Source organism: Equus quagga, chromosome 2 (assembly GCF_021613505.1).
Source record: "Equus quagga isolate Etosha38 chromosome 2, UCLA_HA_Equagga_1.0, whole genome shotgun sequence".
Lineage (NCBI taxonomy): Eukaryota > Metazoa > Chordata > Mammalia > Perissodactyla > Equidae > Equus > Equus quagga.
Genome location: NC_060268.1, coordinates 57,845,008 through 57,866,099, shown reverse-complemented (window position 1 = coordinate 57,866,099; position 21,092 = coordinate 57,845,008). Strand labels below are relative to the sequence as shown.

General features: G+C 50.8%; 1 protein-coding gene across 5 annotated transcripts in view; it reads left to right on the top strand.

Annotated features, from left to right (window-relative positions):
* The first annotated feature begins 6,548 nt into the window (after positions 1-6,548).
* DAPK2 (death associated protein kinase 2) overlaps positions 6,549-21,092 on the top strand; it is a 116,035-nt gene continuing 101,491 nt past the window's right edge. For 3 of the 5 annotated variants that reach the window (XM_046654518.1, XM_046654514.1, XM_046654515.1), the window contains exons 1-2: positions 6,549-6,679; positions 12,445-12,542. In XM_046654518.1, coding sequence (XP_046510474.1) covers positions 12,466-12,542 — 77 coding nt within the window. In that variant the 5' untranslated portion in view covers positions 6,549-6,679; positions 12,445-12,465. Of the gene's footprint in view, positions 6,680-9,658; positions 9,793-10,856; positions 10,894-12,444; positions 12,543-21,092 lie in introns of those variants that run through there. The other 2 variants (XM_046654516.1, XM_046654517.1) reach the window with 2 other exon arrangements.

Here is a 21,092-nt window from a genome sequence, read left to right as displayed (position 1 = left end):
AGTAAGTACTCAGTTATCCTTAGAGACTATGGAGATTATGAATTCTGATATGTTGAGCTGTGATTTTGTTTGCCTTTTTTCTATCAATCTGATCCAACTTATTGTCTTTTATTTTAATTTTTATCAAAATAACATATGTATATTATTTTAAAGAGCAAATATTTTATAAGTCTTATAACTAGAAATCATCATCCCCTGCCCAATCCTGCCCCATGCTTGAGCTCCACTCCTTAGAAACCGCCACTTGCAATCCTTGAATTTCTCTCTTCAGCTTTCCTGGTGGGAGATGGTGCATCACTTTCACTTATACCCTAATACTGCTACCACAGTTGTTTCTTCTCAAATGGGAAGGAGGCAGTGGAAATTGGATAGTCAAAACAAATGTAAATGTTCACTACACTTTTTGAGTCTCAGTTTCCCCATCTATATAAGAAAAAATAATACTGGTCTATAAAAGATATTCCACTTGGGGATTAAATGAGGTAGTAGGAAAACACTTAGTACAGTACCTGGCTCATGATAAATTCTCTATAAATGTTGATCTGGTTAGAAGGATGGAAATATTCTATGTGGATAGAGTGATGGAAGCCAAAACTGAGAAGCCAGAAAATCTCCTGAGAGGAAAGAACAGAGGGAGCCTGAGGCCCCTTAGCCTGGAGAGCAGGTCTGGAGAGGAACAGGGCCTAGTCCTGTTTGGGGCAGAGGCTGTTGTAGATGGCTGGAGTTGGCCTCCTGTGCCTTTGTTTTCCTGAATGCGGTTGCTCAGAACTGGGTCAGGACCTGCACTTAGCTGAGAAGGAGTCAGCATGCAGACCAGGGAGGGTAGAGCAGGGCCCTTAGTGGGAAGGCCAGCTACACAGAGGTCAGCATCAGCCAGGGTCTGGAAGGAGCCTCCTACAGAGTAACCAGATCCAGCCCTGAAGTTTCTCTTCAGAGGAAGATGGGGAGGAAATGCTGTACTACCCATCTTTCCCCCATGAAGCCACCAAAGGCCTCTCAGGGGTCCAACCACATTACCAGCGAAGTGTGGAGAAGGAAGACGGGAGTCACTCAAAGGGCCCATTAACAAACATGGGAAAGTGAAATCATAGCTTCAGCTCAGCAGGTGTGATTGTGACATCTAAGAAGAGTTCTCTCCTCAGAGGGGCCTCCCTGCCCTGCCCCCAGGCACTCAGGGACTGTCCTTCTCACCTCTGGGCTCCCTTGGGGGCTCTGCCCAGCCTCTGGCCTGGCCCCAGAACATGGGATTCTGGGCAATTGTTACCAGGATATCACTTCTGCTTGGCTTTGGGCTCCTGACGGGCAGGAGCCTCATTTCGCTCAGGGCCTGGCCCAGGATGAACATCAGGAAATGTTTGAAGAATGAGTGAGGCTGGAATTGAGCCGAGACTGGGATAAATGAAGGGGAAGGGACGAAAGTATTTCAGAGACAGTGGCAGGAACAACTTGGCTGGAGAGATACGACACAAGTAACAAGACTGTCTTGAGAGACGGAAACATCTGTTTTGTGAAGAAAGCTGATTTTTGTGTCGATGCCTTCTCACATATTTTGTCTGGTCCTCACGTCAGCCCTGAGAGAAAGGTGTAATTATTCCCATTTTACAGATGAAGCAACTGAGGCTCAGAGAGGGGAAGCCACTTGCCCAGAAAGTAGCTTAACAGGAATATAAATAGGCCTGTCTGATTCCTGAGCCTAGAGAAGTAGGTGGGTGGAATTTGTAGCCCTAAAGGTAGGGACAGCTGGGGGCTCTGGCCAAGCACCCAGTGCCTGTGTCACCAACCTCTGCCCCAAACAGGAGGTGAAGGCATATGCCTGGGTCATGATCCCAGTGTGACCCCTGTGCTGGCTCAGGAGGGAGTCGAGGCAGCAAATGACAGGTAGTTTCATACCCCTAGCCCTTTGTACACACAGCTACTCCCACCTTATGAGCCCTGCCTCCCTCACCCACCTCCTGCTCTCCTGGTCCTCTACTTTGAAGTTTGAACCTTCTCCTCAAGCCCCTCATGATGCCTGCTGGAGTAGACCTGACACTTCTGGGTGTTGAGCCTGTACTTCCCACTACCAGCACTCAGCCCCAGGAGGTGTCCTGGAATGTTTGCAGAGTGAATGAGTGTGCACATGTGCCCAGGAAATCCCCATCCTTCAGGGCTTCCAGGGAAAGGCAAGGCCTCCTATGTCCCAGCCCTTTTCCGTCTTCTCTACTGCCCTTCCCCGCCCCATCCCTGTCGGGGGGTCAAGGCCTTGCTGAGTTCAGCAAGACTAGAGGTTGAAGCAGCCACCTCTGGCTGCAGGAGCCAGGTGGCCTTCTGAGGGAGGAAGCAGGAAGGGCTGCCAGGCATGCCCCACACCCCTGACCCTGCCTGGCTGGGCGTGGGAGAGCAGAGGGCACAGGGCAGGGTGGGCAGGGCTGGGAATGGCTGAGAAGCCAGGCCACCAGGCCACCTTTGGGAGGAGGAGGCTTCCTGCCTGCCTTCCACCCAGGGGGCGAGCCCACTAGGCAGGAACCACCTGCACTCTCCCCTGGCCTGCCCTGATAGCCTAAGAAAGGATTCCGCACTGGACCCATGGTCAAGAAGCCTGCCTTCTAGACTTCATTTGACACTTCGGAGGAATCTGCTCTGGGCCAGACTAGGGGTGGTGGGGTGCAAAGATGAGCAAGATCCATTTCCTCCTCTAGGGGAGATCACACCAGACATTTAAGGAACAATAAACATGGCTAATATTCACTGAGCACTTTGTCATGTGCCAGACACTGATCTAAGTCCTTCACACATATCGGTAAGTAATTGAATGTTCACAACAACCCACGAGATAAATGTTATTCTTAGCTCCATTTGACTGACGGGGATAATGAGGCACAGAGAGATCAAAAGCTTGCCCTAGATCACACAGTAAGTTGTGTGCTGGGATCCACACTCAGGCATCTGGCTTCAGAGTCCCTGCATTTAGCCCTGACACTATGCATCGTGTATGCCAACTGCAGTGCCAGCTGCCCCGGCCGTCACATGCAACGTCTTAGTCCCTGCCCTGCCTCCTTGTCAGCAGGTTGTTAGGCTCTGTAAGCTTGCCAGTCACCAAAATGTGCTTTAGGATAGCATCACTTTCATTGCCCTCTGCCTCCAGCCAGTAATGTCTTTCCCCATGGGCTTGTCTTCTCATCCTGTGGAAGCTTCAAGCTCCTGTAACTCACCCATCTCACAGTCCCTTGGAGCATCTTGCACAAAGCAAGTGCTCAGTGTTTGCAGTTTGGTGGGTTGGTGAAGGATGCTTTTATTGCCCCAGATCTCGGCGACATGAACAAGGTGGTTCTCAACCTGTACACCTGGGGAGTTTTAACCACTACTGATGCCCAGACCCCACTCCCGGGGGTTTGGATGTAAGTGGTGAGGGTGCAGTCTGAGAATGGCAATTCTCAGGGCGATTCTGATGTGCACTCTGTGTTAACACCATTTTAGAATCCTTGGAAGTTTTTCAATTGAGGCCAGGCAGTGGGAGGGGGAAGTAAGAGTGTGGGCTTTGGAGATGGGTAGGCAAGATTCACGTCACAGCTTACCCACTTACAGGTTGAGTGAGCCTGCGCAAGCCAAATTCCCCAAGCCTCAGTTACCTCATCTGTAAAAGGCGATGATAACATCCACAGTGAGGTAAAGCCTCTGGCCCTGGGATGGCATATGCTGGAAGAAATGTAATACATGGCAGCTATTAAAATTAATTATACATGTCTCCATCCAACAAGTGATTACTAAGTGCCAGGCACTTGGGCACCCTTGGGGGACAATAGAAAACAAGACAGTTAGGGCTCCTTATCTTGTGGCGTTTATATTCTAGTAATTCAATTTACCCGGCTTTATTTGGTTTGGGCTATCAGGCACTGTATGGGTACAAAGATGGACAAGACATTGTCCTTGTCCTTGAGGAACACAGAAGTGGACACTAGTCATAACTAAAATAGAGGAAGAGGAATGTCAGTTAGGTACAAACCAAGAGTGGTAGGGTTCAGGGGAGAAAGCCATCTACAGGGCAGATCAGGGAAATTGCCATGGAAGATAAGATAGCTCAGAAGGACCTTGAAGGATAGATAGGATTTTGAAGGATGATGCGGGGGCTGGTGGTGGAATAGCTTAAACAAAAGCGTGGAGGCAGGAACAGCCAACAATCCAGTCTGGCGAAAGAGCGGGACGTGTGTGCACAAGAGGGAAGAGGATGTGCGTGCATAGCCGGGAGATGCAGATTGGAGCCTTAACTGCCAGGGTGAGACATTTGGACTCTATTTTGTCAGGCGTGGGAACCACGCAGGAACTGGAGCTGAGCTGCATAATTCTTAGCTCTTAATACCTGGACCTCCTCCTGGCTTCATTCTGGAGGAGGCGTCCTTGTTGCCACCAGCCTCAGGGTCTCCCCTTCTGTGCCCACTGCCACCTTGGTCTCGTTCAGTGCTCAGAATCCTGTCGCTGCTCTCAGGTGAGGGTCTGATGAACTCACTCTACCTCAAGCATAAAATGCGTTTCCAGATGGTACCTCCCTAGGCAATTGCATTTGGCATGTACAGTGGAAAGAGCACCAAACTGAACATCCGGAAGAGGCCTGGTACTAATCCTAGATCTGCCTCTCACCAGCTGTGTGACCTTGGGTAAGTCACTTCTCTTCTCTGAGCCTCAGTTTCCTCATCTGAAAAATGACCAGCCTGGATGGGATGATTGACACAGACTCTTCCAGCTGCAATGTTGTCTGACTAATGTGCCATGTGTCAAATCCAAGAATGTCTGTTTTGCCTTGTGCAAGGGGACGCTGCTGCTGTAAATTAAGTATTAAGCAGGAGGCTCAGGGGCGAAGGGATGGAAAGGTTACATGTAGGTGCTCTGGCGGTCTTGGCTGAGCCCAGTCTTGGATTCATCATAGCTCAGGCACGAGCCATGTGAACGAAGAAGCTTCTAGATGATTCCAGCCCCCAGCTCTTCGGATCACTCCCAATCACTCAAGTCTTCCCAGTTGAAGCCCCAGACATTGTGGAGCAGAGATAAGCCATACATGCTGTGCACTGTCTGAATTCGACACTCAGAATGTGTGGGCCTAACAAAGTGGTTGTTTCATGCCACCAACGCTGGGCTGGTTTGTTACACAGCAATAAATAACTGGAAATGGGGGAGGAGGTGTTCTGAGGGTGGTCTGAGGATGAGGGGCCTTCCTATGCTGGTGAAACCTCACTAGTGGGTTTCCTTCTCTGCCTGCTGACTTGGAAAGCCACCTCTGGTCTTGGATATTATTCTCGGTAGCGTGGCGCTCTTGGGAGACGCGGCTGAGAGCCTGCCCTGTCCTGGGATGTTGTAAAGTTTATAAACAAGGAAGCTCTGGGATCTTTGTGGAGGCTGTCACAGACCCTGAGGTACCGGTGGCAGAGAGGAAGTGGAGAGGGTAGTGAGGTGAGGTGGCGGTGGCATTCATCTTACCTGTCAGAACCTCAGTGTCCAAAAAGGCTAAAGGCAGGAGGAGGGGTTGCTTACACTGGTAGAGGTCGTCTGGGTGCATCTTACACACTCTAGCTCATTTCAGCCCCACAATAGCTCCATTAGACGCTACAGGGGGGAGTGTTTGCTTCGCTTTCCCGACGGAGAACAAGCCGGGGTGCCACGCCCCAGACCCCACACCGGGAATACAGAGCAGAGCTGTGAACCAAACGCAGAACTCCGAATCTGACGCTCTTTCCCAGGAGCCCCGTGGGTGACTTTCAGATGGAAGCTCTGCAAAGAGGCTTTCATTTCCTTTCTCTAAACAGCCCCTTGTCTTGAAATAAGACCATTGCGCTTGGCTTAAATTCTGTTTCCACTTTCTTCCTCCCATCAACCCCTCCATTTTTGTTCCTTTTTTCCTCCCGGGGTTTTTGGCAGAAGGAAGAGAGGAATCCACTCCCAAGGGATTGGATGGTGATGTGAGGCTTGATGGTGATGTGAGGCTTCACTCGCCAACCGTGCCACAGGGCTGGGGGCACAGAGGGCAAACGAGGCCAGGCGGCTCCCAGGCCGGGGTGGGAATCACAGCCCCTACCCCGCTGTGAAAACTGTGTGGTGAGGCTCCCAGAAGTATCTGTGCCTTGTCAGGGAGCATGCTGGCTGGGAGGGAGGAAGCGGTCTATTCCCTAGTGGGACTTCCTCTCTCACGGTGTGTGTGTGTGTGTTGGGGGGGACGACACACGAGGAAATACCATTTTCTAAGCGATTGTGCCAGGCGCTATCACACGTATCAGCTCATTTAAATCAATTTCCACTTAAGGCTTGGAGAGGTTAGCTGACTAAGGCCATACAGCAAGTGAGCAGCAGAGCCAGGAAGGACGCCCGAAGCGTCTTGCCCTTGGCGCTCGCCCCCTGTCCCGGAACCTCGGAGCCCTGGAGGTGCCTGTCCCCACCTGGCGGGGAGACTCCCGGCCCTCGCCCGGGGGCTCTCCAGAGGGGGGTCCCAGCAGGGGGCGCCCCGACTCCTGACCCAAGCGGCCGGGAGCGCCTCCAGCCGGCGCCTGGGACGGGCCTGGCCGCTCCGCCCCTCGGCTCCTCCGCGGCCTCGCGGGCGGACGGGCGCCAGGGCGCCGGGAGGAGAGCGGAACCGAGCGCCGCGCAGTCCGCCGTGCCCGCCGTGCCCATAGCGCCCGCCGCGCCCGCCGCGCCCGCCGCAGCGCAGCCTCCCGCCGTGAGTAGCGCCCGGGTGCGGGCTCGACGGGCGGGACGGGGCGTGCTGCCGGAGTGTAGCGGCGCCCCGGGGTCGGGGCTGGCGGCGGCACACTGCTCCCAGGGGCTCCCTCGTGTTACCCGAGACCACCGCCCTGGTCCCTAACGCCGCCCCCGGGTGTGGCCGGCCAAGGCCTTGGGCGAAGTGGCCGGCCCTGGCACGCGGAGACCTGCCCGCTGTGCCCGCAGGGCGCGCTCCGAAGCCTGGCTCTTTTGACCGAGGGACGGGGTGGGGGGCGTCAGGCAGAGGGCTGGCACCCAGGGAGGAGATGGGAGACAGACTTCCAACAAGTTAGGGCCGCTTGACGGGGGAGAGCACCCCAGATTTCCAGGAGGAGGGGGGCCAGGTCTTATCAGCATCGGGCGCATCTCACACCTCCTGCCGATACCTCCTCTTCGCCTCCCCGCCACGTGGTCGTGGGAGCGGCCAGTAGGTCTGCTGCAGGCTGGAGTAGAGGGGCATAGAAGGGTGTTGTCGACAGTTGACTGACTCTGGGCCAGGCGTTGTGGATGTCTCGTGGCATGTGTGGGTCTAGCTCGTCCTCACCGGTGCAACTCTGCAAGGGAAATTAGTATTCTCACTTTACAAAGGAGAAAATGGGGCCCAGAGAGGTGAGCTTTGAGGCCAGGCAGGTAGTGGTAGGTTAGGAGGGCACACTGGAGGAGAGGATGCCGCAACTGGTTGCCTCAGAGGCAGGTGGGAAGGTCCCTGGCAACAAGTGGAGGGAGCACAGTCCTTGATTCCTCAGTACTTGTAGAATCCAGTGGAGAGCAGCTAGGGGGCTGCTGCTGTGGTTTCTGATGCTGCTTCTCAACCGTCCTGTGTAATGTCTTCCTAGGAGAGTCCTCGTGACTGAGGGCTGCAGGCACTTGGGCGTCTTCACAGATTCCTTCAGAGTCTTGTTCTTCCCCAAACCACCCATCTCTCAAGATGTGTTTTTTAGCACCTAGAGTGGCCCTACTGATAATTCAGCAGCTGCAGGAGAGGCTTGGGCAGGGGAACATGGGTGTGTGTGGAGGTGGGTGCGTGTGTGCTGGTCTGGGGTGAGTTTCTGGCTGGCAGGAAGGAGACCTGAACTGTCCCTGACCACCTCCCTACGGCTCCCCTTGTTGTTAGATGTGGGAGTGAACAAGCAGGCTGCCCAGCGGAACTGGACCTTCACCACAAAGATGGAGTTTTCTCCTGTCAACTCAGGCAGGTGGCTGATCTCGGAGCCCCAGCTTCCCCAGCAGAGATTGGGGTGGGTCAGAGCCCCCAGTGTGTGGAGGGGCTCTGTAATGTTGGAGCTCCTCCCTTCTGTTGGCAGCCTCCTCAGAGCCTGAGTGTGACAATCCCTACTGTGGGGGGAGGTGTAAGGGGACTATCGTGCCTGCCCCCTTGCACCGTCCCGTTTCGCTGACTTACACTGGGTGAGGTGGGGTGAGGGTCTCTGAGAGTTCAGCAGAGGGAGCTGGGGCCAGTGGGGGAGAGGGCTTAGGAGGGTTGAGAGTTCCCTGTGGGGGCTTCCTCTAGCCCTAGAGGCCTCCTCCTGGGTTGTCCTTCAGGAGTCCACTGACTTCTCCCACTCTTGTGCCACCATTGGAGGCTTGAAGATGCTGTCAACAGAAGCCCTGGGAAGAGCAGCTGGAGTGGGCTAGCTGGGTGACTTTCAGCAAGTCCCTTCCCCTGTCTGGACCTCAATTTCCTCCTTTTGTAAAACAAGTGGGTTAGAGCAGACAACAGTGGTTTTCGACACCCTTCCACACACCCCGCCCGTGAATTTTTACACAGAACCCCAAAATATAGTATGGGTAAAGAAGAGGTGCTCTGACTCGCCTTCCTCATGCTTCTAAAGCAGAGTTTAAAAATCCCCTAGATGATCCTAGAGGTCTCTTTCTGTGAGATTCTGGGAAATCTGTGTTAACCCCGGAAGTATTGCTTAGTATTAGGGTTGGGGGCAGGAATGTGAATTCCAGAGATTCCGTTAGAGAAATGTTGGCGTTAAGATGGGTTTCATCCTTGGAATGTCTGGAGCTTATGGCCTGTGGAGTTGTAGCTGTATCCCTCCCCTCCGCCATGTGCTTTCATCTTTTCGGGGCTAGAAAGGTGCCTGTGCCTTTGGGTCCTTGTCTGGGTCCTAACTGATGACTATAATTCCACCCAGAGTTTCTTCCCTTTAGTTTCATGTTTTTAAACTGGTAAAATGCAAATTCATCTTGGGGACAGATTAAGAAAGGGCTTTAAGTTGTTATCGGTTGTTTTTATCCAATGAGATATCTGAGCAGCAGCTTTGAGAAGGGAGGCTGGGGCCCTAAATTTAAATCAACCAACATTTATGGAGCGTTTGCTATTTCTAGGTGAGAATGTCATAACTCCTGCCCTCATGGGCCTCCAAGACAATAGGCAGGAGGGAAGGGACTCACATTTGTTGGGACCAGCCAAGGACTATTTCAAACATTTTACATCTGTTACCTCTTTTGTCCCTTTGCTATGACTCATTTTTTTATTATGTAAAATTTTGATTGCATACAAAGTAAGTGTACATACCATGTATCCATGTAACCACCACCCAGATTAAGAAACAGCATTGCCAGCACCCAGAAACCCCCTTGTATCTCCTTCCAGGCACAATTCCCACCCAGGGGTAACTACTATCTGACTTCTAGAACCACAGATTAATTTTTCTTAAGTGGAATCACATGCTATGTCATCACAAAAGTGTCTGGCTTCTTTTATTCAACATTATGCTTGTGAGTTTCATCCACGTTGTTGCAGGTAGTAGTAGCTTATTTATTCTCATTGTTGTATAATCATTTCATTGTATGAGTAGACCTCAATTTATTTATCCATTCTGTTGATGGCCATTTGGATGTTTCCCAATTTTTAGTTCTTACTAGTGGTGCTGCTGTGAGCCCTCTAACATGGAGCATTCTGGAAAACACCTGCATGCATTTCTCTTAGGTATGTCCATGGAAACTGGCCAACAGTTTTCCAAAGTGGTTGTCCCAGTGTATACTCCCCCTGGCAGTGTTTGAGAGTTTCTGGTTGCTCCACGTGCTCACCAACACTAGGCATCGTCTAGACTCATTTTCCATGTAAGTAATTTGAAGCTCAAAAACGTTGTCCTGTGCTCAGCGTGTGCTAGTAAGTGGCAGAGCTGGGATTTGAACCCAGGCCTGTGTGACTGTGGAATCTGTGCTCTCTCCCTCTGGGTTAGACGTAGACATAGATTATGACGAGCCAGAAAGTGATAAGCTCTAATCCTAAAAATGTAGGAAGAACCTTCTCTGGGAGTTTAATGAGGGAGAGAATTTTGATCTGTTTTGGCAAGAAAAAGGGTCATGGAGCCTCACGGAGATAAGCTGGGCCTTGCAGGAAGGGAGTAGTTTTGCTAGGAGGGCTCTCCAGGTGGGCCTCCCATTGAAAGGGCCCAGCTGGAGCTGAGCATGGCCGGGGTGAAAGTTCTGGGCAAGTGGAAAATGTCTGCTTTGGCTGTCATATAGGATATGTGAGGGGAGGGGGCTAAGGCCAGAAAGGTGAGTTGGGGCCAAACTAGTGGGTCTAGTTTTTCCTTAGGGGGCTCCCCTGCTCCCACCCCAGCCACTCAAGATGTGGAACCCAAGGATGGGGCTCATCATTTTGCCGGGGAGCTGGGGCTGCTTCGAATCTGGCGCAGCTCCTGATGGCGAGTGGGGCTGGCCTCTTGCCTCTGGAGGATCTTAGCTGTTCCTGGGACCGCTCCCAGGGTATCTGTCAACAAAATATTTTGGAGTTTTCTGCTTCCATCTAGCTGTGTGAAATTAATAACCCCACCCCCCAGGATCTGACCCAAATGGTTTATTTGGAAGAATTGTTTTCAGCAAAACGAAGATGGTGGTTAGCAGTCCTGCCACCCTCTGGGGTAGTCTCAGGAGATTTGCTAGGATGGGGCTGGGGGTGAGGGTGGGTTGTGCTTCTGATTCTTGTCAAGCCAGACTTGTCAGGAGGATCCCACAACCTTTTCCTCAGAAAGGAACTGAATTGGTTGTCTCAATGGCTGTAGGAAGCAGAAACACAAACAATGGCCTAGGATGAGTCAGGTAATAATAATAATGATCATCCTTCTTATTTGCTCAGAGGTTTATGCCTTTATCACAATGGACCCTCACACGGATATGTGAAGTTGGTGCTATAGATGTTATCACCCCTGTTTACAGGTGAGGGGACTGAGGCCCAGAGAGGGTGCCAACCTGTTATGGGTCACACAGCTAATATACACCCAGACTAGCCTGGAACGGGGGCTCCTGGAGCCTGCTCTTTTCAGTATTCCGTGCTTGCCAGGCCCTGGCTGAGCACAGAGTGAAGACCTAGCAGGGAGGAGGATGTGTGATGGACCATGAGAGCCAAGAGGCAGGAGGTTGGCAGGCGACCCTGAGAGTAAGGCCTGGGAGCCAGGCCGGGTCTGCCTGGGGGGCTTCAGATATGGGTGTACCTTGGGGGAAGGGAGGGAGGCAGGTGGCATCTTGGCAATAGGGCTTTGGTTTGCAGGGGGTGAAAGGGGAGGAAAAACATATATGTCACCTGAGAGTTGGATCATTTTGTACCACTTGGCATTGATGAGATGTGCCCTTATTGTAATGGTGCCTCCACCCAGCCTGGTGAAAACAGTCTTTTGGGGTTCATGGGGCCTGGGTATGGTTGGTGTCTGATTGGCAGGCAGAGGAAAAGCTGCCAACACTAGCCGAAATGAACTCTGAGAGGGCTTTGCTAATGACTCTTGAAAGATACATCCACAGGCAGCTGGGTTTATCTTTGTGATTTGCAGACTGTGTCCTGAGCCCTGGCCTCAGGGTGCTGTCCAGGGTGACATATGGCTGTCCCAGGAGTGAGTGAGCTCCTTGGGGCAGGGGGATCCGGGGGAAGGATGCAAACAGTCTCTTCTGGCAGAGTAGTGAGTGCTCCCCATGGCTCAGAGCTGTCATCTGGCTCTCACTGAGGTGCCCCGGGCAGGCAGAGTTAGCTTCATTTTACAGATGAGGAAACTGGGTCTCCTCCGACGAGAGATGAGGTCACAGAGCTAGCTGTGGGCAAAACTGGGACTAGAACCTCAGGCTCCTGACTCCTGGTGTGTGTTGTACTTTGTCCCACCACTCCCGCCTGTCTTTCCTTTGGGGTGAGGAGTGAGAAGTTTTCAAATCAGTTCAGACTCGTGGTTGGGTGGCACAGCCCCTGGGGGAGCTGAGGTCATGATAATCCCTTACCTTTCTACAACATTTTGTGGTTTATAGGATAATTTCATGATTTGCAGTTGGTTTTTACAGCATTAACCCCTTTTACGGATGGGGAAGCTAAGTCTTTGGCAGTTTAAATGAGACTTGAACCTAGGACTTCTAACTCAAAAATGAGTGCTCTTTTTCCTGCCTCACAGCTGCCTCTTTTCTCAGTAGACCTGAATTTCATGAGCACAAATTGCCAAAGTTGGCCGTTTCTCTATTCCTCTGAGCTTGTTCAGAGCAGATTTGAAGAAGTGAGGAGGGCTCTTTTTTTCTGTCTCCTGAACAAATTTGAATGAATATAAATCGAATAAGAGCCATACATTGTTGGTCACAGGTGAGGACAGGCTTGAGCAGGGCGGATCTTGAGGAACCAGGGCTGTGGATTATCCTTGAATTATTAGGTCCCTTGCAGCCAATTGCTTTTGGGCCCAGACTCTTAGGCTTGTGCCCATTTGCACGTCTGTCCCAACCTCAGGTTTCTTCCCGTTTCAGGGCTGTACGTTCCAGGCCTCAATGAGGAGCCCAAACATGGAGACATTCAAGCAGCAGAAGGTGGAGGACTTCTACGACATCGGAGAGGAGCTGGGGAGGTAAGCGGCTGTGAGCGGTGGAGGGGCTGCGATATGGCGTCCAGGTCAGGCTTCTGTTGGTGCGCTTGTCAGTCACTTGATCTTGTAGGGCGCGGGCTTGTCCCAGGACTAGGGAGATGCTTTAAAAACAATCCTGCGGTTTATTCACCTTCGTGGGCGGCTCTGCAAATAGTTGTCTCTCTGGAAATAAAGGCTTGCCAGCAGAAGGGACTAGAATGGTTGAGTTCTATGTTTTCAGTATAACTTGCCTGACAGTTCTGGTGAATCTCAGTGAGTCTTTGTATTATCTGTTTCTTTTCTCACCAAGTCCTCCCCAGGCTCTGGAGTGAGACCTGACCTGTTGCTTTTCTCCTGGGTCCTGCTTGGGATCCTCCATGGCTCCTAGGATTTTGTTTCAGAAGCTCAGAGCCTGAATGGGAGGTGAAGTAATCCTTCTGAAAATGGATTTGCATTGAGTAACAAGCCACATGAGCCTGGTCATGAGGGTTTCCAGGATCTGAGTTATCGGGTGCATTTTCAGGTTTGCTAAAACCCAGAACACAGCCAGGGCTAAGCTCTGAGATCTGAAGTAGTTACTATTTGGAGGGAAATGAAGATTTTCTGAAGCTCTCTTCTTGCCTTCCATTTCTAACAACTGCTAGTATTTAGATGGTGTTTTAGTGATCACAGAATGCCGGTCCTGACGTTTGATTCTCACAACAATGCGGGAAATGGGAATCATTTTTACTCCCATTTTTTAGATGAGGAGACTGTGGTCCAAAGACTTTAAACAAGTTGCCCAAAGTTGCTCAGCCAACAAGTGATGTAGCCAAGGTCTGGCCAGTCCAGTTTAGAACCGCACACCTGTTGTGCTCCCTCCATGAGCACGGCGCTTGCACCCTTGCACCCTCACATGTGCTCACCAGTATACCCAGCCTCACCCCTTCACACACCCAGCAGAGGAAAAACCTGCGAGTTTAGGGCCTCCACTCTATCCAAGGGGCAAATCAGGAGGCCTTTCTCCTTTATAGAGGTCTTGGCTCAGGATGAATTCTCTTGCTTTCTTTTACTTTTAAGGACAAAACAGAAAGAACTTCAAAGCTAAGCCTTACTCTGCGGAGAATGGGAGCGAAGTTGCCTCAGGTTCAGGGAGTGCATGTCCTGGGTGACTGGCTGGCTGGCTGAGTGGGAGAGCAATGACTGCAGAGACCCCAGAGGGGGATGACTCCTCGGCCTTCTGCCGGAGCCCACTGCCCCTGGCAATCCGGGGCCTGGTGAAGGGAGGAGGCCAGAGGGCCAGAGGCTGGGGGTGGTCAGGTGGAGTCTGCCTCTGAATGGGAAGCCAGGCCTTTGGTGCTTCTCCTGACCTTGGTGACACCAGGGGGAAAGTGACATCCTCAGCAGCAGATGCTAACAATGGCATTTGATTCGGTGGCCTCACCTCGGCCATGTTTTCTGTGTAGGGGTCTGTGCTAAGTGCTGTGGGTACAAAGATGAGGAGGACATGGACAGTCTCTGCCTTTCTGGAGCTCCAGCTGGCAGTGGGGGCAGCCACGCACGTAACAAGGGCAGAGTTGGAAGGGACTAGTGTCAGGGTGGGCTGAGAACTGAGGAGTTGGGGTGGGGGACTCTGAAGAAGGATGTAAAAGCAGTTTCCTGGGGGATTCATCTGTTATTCCTTCTTAGTCCTGTCTCTCCCCACTCTGTACATCAGAGCTGTCAGAACTGGAAGATACCATGTTTTCTGGTTCTCCACCTGCTACCAGGTGTGAAGACCCCATGTGCCTCACAGCCTGGGGAGCCTTGGAGGACTCTGCCTACTTTTCTGAAGTGCTAACTGGACATGGGGTGGGTAAGAGGCAGCAGCGGGCTGAGGCCTTTGGAATGGCTTGACATCCTAGGATTTTTGGTCTAAGGATCAGATGAACTGGGAGGCCATTAGAAGTCCTTCCTTCTAGGCCTCTCATCTAACAGTTGAGGACAGTGAGGCTCAGAGAGGGGAAGGTCTTGCCTGTGGCCATAAACAGGCTAGAACTAGAGCTGCCTCCAGATGACTGCTCAGCTTCTGAAGAGATGGTCCTGTCTTTTCTCCTCCCCTCCTTTCCTTCACCTAACATATTCTTGAGGACCTAGTGTGTGCCAGGCACTGTCCAGGCAGTGGTAAACAAGCAGACACATTCCTGTCCTCTTGCAGCCCGTGATCCATTGGTGGAAAAAGGCACTGAACAAGGGAACACAGAAGGAGAAGTCGTTTTAACATGTGTCAAGGGCTGTGAAAGGAGAGAGCAGGATGCTCTGAGAGAGACTAGGGGACGTGGTTTGGACTGGGTGGTCAGAGAAGGCTGCTCTGAGGCAGTGACTGATAATTTGAGAGCTGAGGGTACATGTTCAGGCAAAGACAACAGCAGGGACACAGACCCTGAGGTGGGGAAGAGCCTAGGGCCTGAGCTGCTAGCAGGAGGCCAGTGTGACCTCGGAAAGTGAGCTGGGGACATGCCATGCTAGATGAGGTTGGAGACAGAGATAGGGACCAGATCCAGATGGCAAGCTCCCTGCCAACACAGAGTGGTGGAGATGTTTGGCCTTAGGGGTCATGCAGATTGGGGTTTGGGTCCCCTTCTTAGATGTGCAACCTTAGGACAACTTACTCAACCTCTCTGGGCCTGAGTTTTCTTACCTGTAAGATAGGAATAGTAACAGTACCTACTTCATGGTTGTGGGGAGTAAATGAGATGCTGATTCTATAGTGTCTCTCACAGAGCTGGGCAGAGGGTAGTATTCCATGAATGAGAGCTTCTGGCCTTTGAAGTAAGTTTGGGGCCTCAAGGCCTCCCTCCCACCTCTGGTGTGTTATACTTTAGCTAAAACTGTGTATTAACAAGCAAGGAACCTTTAGCTCCACTCCCTGCCCTGGTCTGGTCCCTGAAGCACATGGTTCAGATCCCTTTGGAGGTCTTATCTGTTCTTATCCTACCAGTAAGAGACCATCTGTGAGGAAAGCTGCAGGATCCAGCTTTGGCTCGGGAGGGCATGCCCTGGCTGGGGAGTCCTGCGCTTGGCTGGGGCCCCGCCTGGCCCTGCTCATCTCGCTTGATTTCTGGCTCCCAGCACTGAGTGCAGACACTTGTCTGTGTTCACATTTTGGCGCCAGCCTGCTGGAGAGGCTGGAGGTTGTCTGCTGGTTTCCTGGAGCATTTGGAGAAATGCTGGCTTGCAGATTTGTGCTTTTCCCAACCTTGGTAGCCACAGTAGGACAGAGAAGGGGAATATTAGAGCAGGGCTCATAAGGAGAAACCCATCCAACTCCTCATTTTGTAGACGAGGCTGAGACCAGAGAGAGGAAGTAACTTGTCCAAGGTCACACAGTGAAGCAGTGCTAGACCAGGGTGGGGACTTGTGGTCTGACTCCTAGTATAGGGCTCTGGCCACCATACCTTAGGCACCCACAAAACACAAAGTCATTTCTTCCTTTACTTTGAATGCTTCTGGGGAGTGGGAAGAATATATAGTAGGATAGTCTCTTCTGTTTTGACCTTGAGGGTAGGGTAGCCGGGTCAGAGTCAGGGAGTGAGCATTTGGGACAGAGTGACGTTGCCCAAGGGAGGGCCCTGGTAGGTAGGCCCAGTGATGAATATGGTATGTCCAAGGAGACAAGGTATTAATGTAAGCAACATGTAATGATCGGTGGTTTCTTCTCTCCTGTATTTACATTCCTTTCCTTTATTTGTTAGATTATTATATTAACATAACATTGTAAAATGTTACTGTTGAACTGGATCTCGATAAGAATTTAGCCCAAATCTCCATTTTATAGACAAGGAAAGTGAGGCCCAGAGAGGGGAGGTGATTTGTCCAAGGTCACAGAGCAAGTAATGTAGGAGGTGGGACTTAAAGAATCTTTTCAATTACACTGTGCTGGTTTAAACACACAAACAAAAACTTATCTATATCTACGCTCAACTTTTATCCACAGCCCCCTCCTCTCTCAAGGAGCCTACCTTACCATGACCCCTTACACGTCCCATCATCGCCTTCCCCTCTCCCCTGGTGAACACAGCGGCCTTAAGCCCTGCTACTTACAGGAGGCTCCTGTGTCCAGGGCCCCCTCCTAGGGCGGTCTCCTAACCTGCAGAGAATCTTTCTATGGGGACAGAAGCCTCGGGCCAGGGAAGGAGCCACTGCTCTCAAGGCTCACCCTTCCTAAACAGAGCTGAGGAATTCCCTGGGACAACCATACTGATAGGGTCACCTGCCACACGTCACTACCACACAGGCTCCTCTGTGGTTAAGATGGCCCACCACACTCAGCTTAGCCAGGGCAACCTCTTTCTGGAGAGAAACAAAAACCTACAGGAAATGTGTGGCCACACAGCCCTACGGAAAACAACAATAATAGACATTGGGATTTACCTGTCTCAGTCCTTGGGAAAGGGGTTTCCAAGATGAGCTCTGCAGCAAAGGGGCTTTTATGATTTCTTTATAAATTAAAAAAAATTTATTATGGAAGTAATGCATGGTAAATGTCATAAAGTTATGAAGAGTTAAAATAAAAAGTAGGACTCCCTCTGCCCTCCCTCTAAGTCTCACACCCACAGGGAGACTCTGAGGAACCTTTTCTTCTGGTGCCTCTGAGAACTTTTCTAAGAAAAGCCGGTGTGTGTGGACCCAGATGGGATCACACGGCCGTAACAGTCTACAACTTGCTTTTTCCACTGAATGAAATACGTTGAATATCTTTCTACAGCAGTGTACATAGATCTGTGAGTCATATTGGATGAAAGCTTTTTTTAATAAAATATTTAAGAAGACAATCTAAGCCAATAAAAGACTAGCAGGCTTAACCCAGCCACTATTTTTATTTCTGAGTCTTATCTTCTAATCTTTGCACAGCTATTTCTCACACCCACACGTCCCCTCCTCTTTTGTGTCTGCTTGAGGCCACATGTGCTCGGGGTTAGCATTGCCCCAAGTGCTAAGCTCCTGGGGCAGGTTGGGGAGGCCCAGGGGAGCAGGCAGCGCTCACAGCCCCGGGGGAGCCCGGTGATGAGATGAGGCCTATCTCACACTTGTTTGTCCTGGGCTGTCGACTCTTTGAAGGCACGTCCATATCTGTTCTCCTATTTTGAGCATCACGACAGTACTGGGACAGAGGCCAGAGGTCTCCAAACTTCTGTGACTTCTCTTTGCTTTTGCTCTTCCCTCACTCTCAGAAAAATTACACTTTTCCTCAAGGTCCGGGTCAGATGCTGTCTCCATGACAAAGCCTGTCATGACCCACCCTGTCCTACCCCACCCCCTTCTGTGGGATTTACTTACCTCTTATTCTGGGCCCCCATCTCTATTAAGTTCTAATGTCATCATACCTCATGAGACACAAAAGGATTGACCTGGTCATCTTCCCCGCTGGACTGAAGTTTCCTCCAGGCCTGGCTTCTGTGGATTTGTCTTTTATCGGCCCACCCCCTGGCCCCCACCGTGGCGTCTGGTCCACGCCTTCTACACCTGATAAGTGTTCCACCCATCAGTTAACAGCAGAGCTGTCTGGAACCTGCCTTGAGTTAAATCTGAGGCAGAAAACCTCAGCCAAGCCCCCAGCTCCCACAGGCCTTGGAATCTACAAACGTCCAGGATTCCCCAAACACAAAATGGGAAACAAAACACAAAAATGACCTCCATTTACTGGACACACGTTGTATTTAATCCTTATAACGTCCTGTGAAGTAGTTATTATTCCCATTTTGTGGATGAAGAAACTCAGTCTCCAAAATGTGAGGGACCTGGCTCAACAAATACAGACCTACCTTATCAAGGAGAAGCCAACTGGGAAATTCCACTCCGTGCGACACAGCACATCTCAGAGAAAGTCAGAAGTAAAAGTCAGAAACTTCTCTGGGCAGAGCCCTGTCTGCCGCCCTGGCCTGGGATTTTTGTGCTTCACTGATCATGCACATGCTTACATTTTCTGCTGCTGGGAAAGTGAAAGTGACTGACAGATGTTAAGAATCTTCTGCTGTCATGTCAGTCTGTGCCGAGTGCTCCCCGTCCTTCCAGAACAAGACGAACTAGATCACATCCCCACTTCACAGATGAGGAAACCGAGGCTCAGAGAAGTTTAATAACATATTCGCAGTCACACGGTCTGAGAGGGGCGGTCAGGATTCCATCCTAGGTCTGTCAGACTGTGTAGCTCATGCTCTGTCTACCATACTATGCTAATTCCATAATTTAATCAAAGTTGATCTGGGAGATTCTAATAGAAGTGCAGGGCCCAGGGTGAGTGAGGGTGGTGATGGGTAAGAAACTTGCTGTGGGTCAAAAGATTTTGAGTTAAGGGGCCAGGCAAGGGAGGAAAGGGGACAGGGTGGATCTATCCATCCTCTGCAGAGGGCAGCAGTGAGGACCACACAGGCTACCAAATTCCTTTGGTGAGATTCCATCCTGCAGCTTTGATGGGCTTCTACCTGTGAGCCTTACAGCCACAGGACTATGGCCCTACTCAGGGCAGGAGAGTGGCCAGAAACAGATGAGGTGGTGAGGGGAGCCACTGGCAGCCCCCTCAACAGCAAAGTGCAAGGATATGGCATTTTCATCAACAGCCGCCCCATCAACAGCACAGCAGGCTACAGAGTGGGGCCATCGGCTGGCCCCAGAACCCTTCTGAGCCTCTGACCTGTGGAACAAATCAAAGAGGGGGCCTCCTAAAGGGTCTAAGGAACTGTGATCCAGCTGCAAAAAAAAAAGATGCGGTTTTGTACTGCAAAACTGCAGTACAGTGTGGAGGCCTCTTGCCACCCAGCCATAGGCTTAAGAGCTTCTGGGGCTGGACACAGACAAGCTTGGTCTCAGTGTCAAGAAGCCTTCTGGGCCGCAGCTGTGGCCTAGACAAGCCAGTGGTTTCCAAAAGGTGAGTGAGTGTATGTGAATGTGTGAGTACGTGCATGTCAGTACTCTAGGTCATGTCACAGTCCAGTGACTCTTCCCGGGCACCTGCTGTATGACGGATATGGATATAGGAGGCTTAGGGCTCAGGCTTTGCCCCAAAAGAGCCTCAGGCTCAGCTGGGGCACAGGGGTACTCTCCTCGAAAGCTAATGAAATGAGAAGATGGAACAGACCACAAGCTAAAGGAGGGACCCCCCAAAACATGTGCCAGTTGTTCAGAGGAGGAAGCCTCACAGTCTAATCTGGGAGATGGCGGGTAACCAGCTCAACAAAGGGCTCTGCCAAGAACTGAGGAGCAGCAGGCCTGGGCTTGGGCAAGAGGACGCGTGGAGAGGGTCGAAGGGCTGGGGCTGCAGGAGGGCAGGCAACTGCAGAGGGCCCCTGATGACAGAAGCCATGGATGAGAGGGGGAGGCGCTTTATCACCCATTGTTAGGAAAACAAAGCACAAAGCCACTCAGACAAAGTGGCTGCATTGCACACGCTTCAGTCAGAAGCTGGCATACAGAGCGGGTCGCTCGCTCTGAGGGGCAGGTCTCCTTGAGCTCCGTTTGCATAAGGAAAACCGTGAGAGCTGGAGGGAGACACTTATGTGGGGTAACTGAAAGCATTATATACCTCTGTCTGTGGTGTACACTTTCTTTTCTATTGATTTATCCCCAGGATGTACATTTTTGTTGTTTTTTGACTCAACATTGTTTTATTTCTACCTCTCCATGTATCCAGAGTCCATATAACTTAAAAATTTTTTTGTTTCAAAATAATTTCCAATTTAATAGAAAAGGTTTCAAAATAACAGAACTCCCATATACCCTTTATTCAGATACACCAATTTTTAATATTTTGTCACCTCTTCCCTCTCTCTTTCTCCCTCCCACCCATCTCATCTCCTCCCCCTTCTCTCCCCTCTTTCTTCTTCCCTCCCTGCCTCCTTTCCTTCTTTCTTTCTGTCCGTCTCTCTGACTACCTATCTCTCTATTATTGTTTCTGAGCCATTTGAGAGTGGGTTGCAGACATTACGCCTCTTTATCCCTTCATACTGCATCATGCGTCTCCTAAGGACATGAACATTCTCTTTCATAACCACACTACAGTTTTCAAATTCAGGACATTTAACTCTGATACAGTATTTTTATCTAAGCGGTCATCCTTGTTACAGTTTTGTCAGTTTTCCCATTGGTGTTCTTGGGTGGTTTACTGGTTCTCCCTGTGGAAGAAGATCCAGTGCAGATCATATATTGCATTTCATTGGCATATCTTTTTATTCTCCTTTAATCTGAAACAGCTCCTCAGCCTTTCTTTGACGTTCATGACACTGATGTTTTTGAAGAATACGAGCCTTCTTTTTTTTAATTAATGTTATGATAGATTACAACCTTGTGAGATTTCAGTTGTACATTTTTGTTAGTCATGTTGGTGGGTGCACCACTTCCCCCTCTGTGCCCTCCCCCCACCCCCCCTTTTCCCTGGTAACCACTGATCAGATCTCCTTGTCAATATACTAACTTCCACCTATGAGTGGAGTCATATAGAGTTCGTCTTTCTCTGACTGACTTATTTCGCTTAACATAATACCCTCGAGGTCCATCCACGTTGTTGTGAATGGGCCAATTTTGTCTTTTTTTATGGCT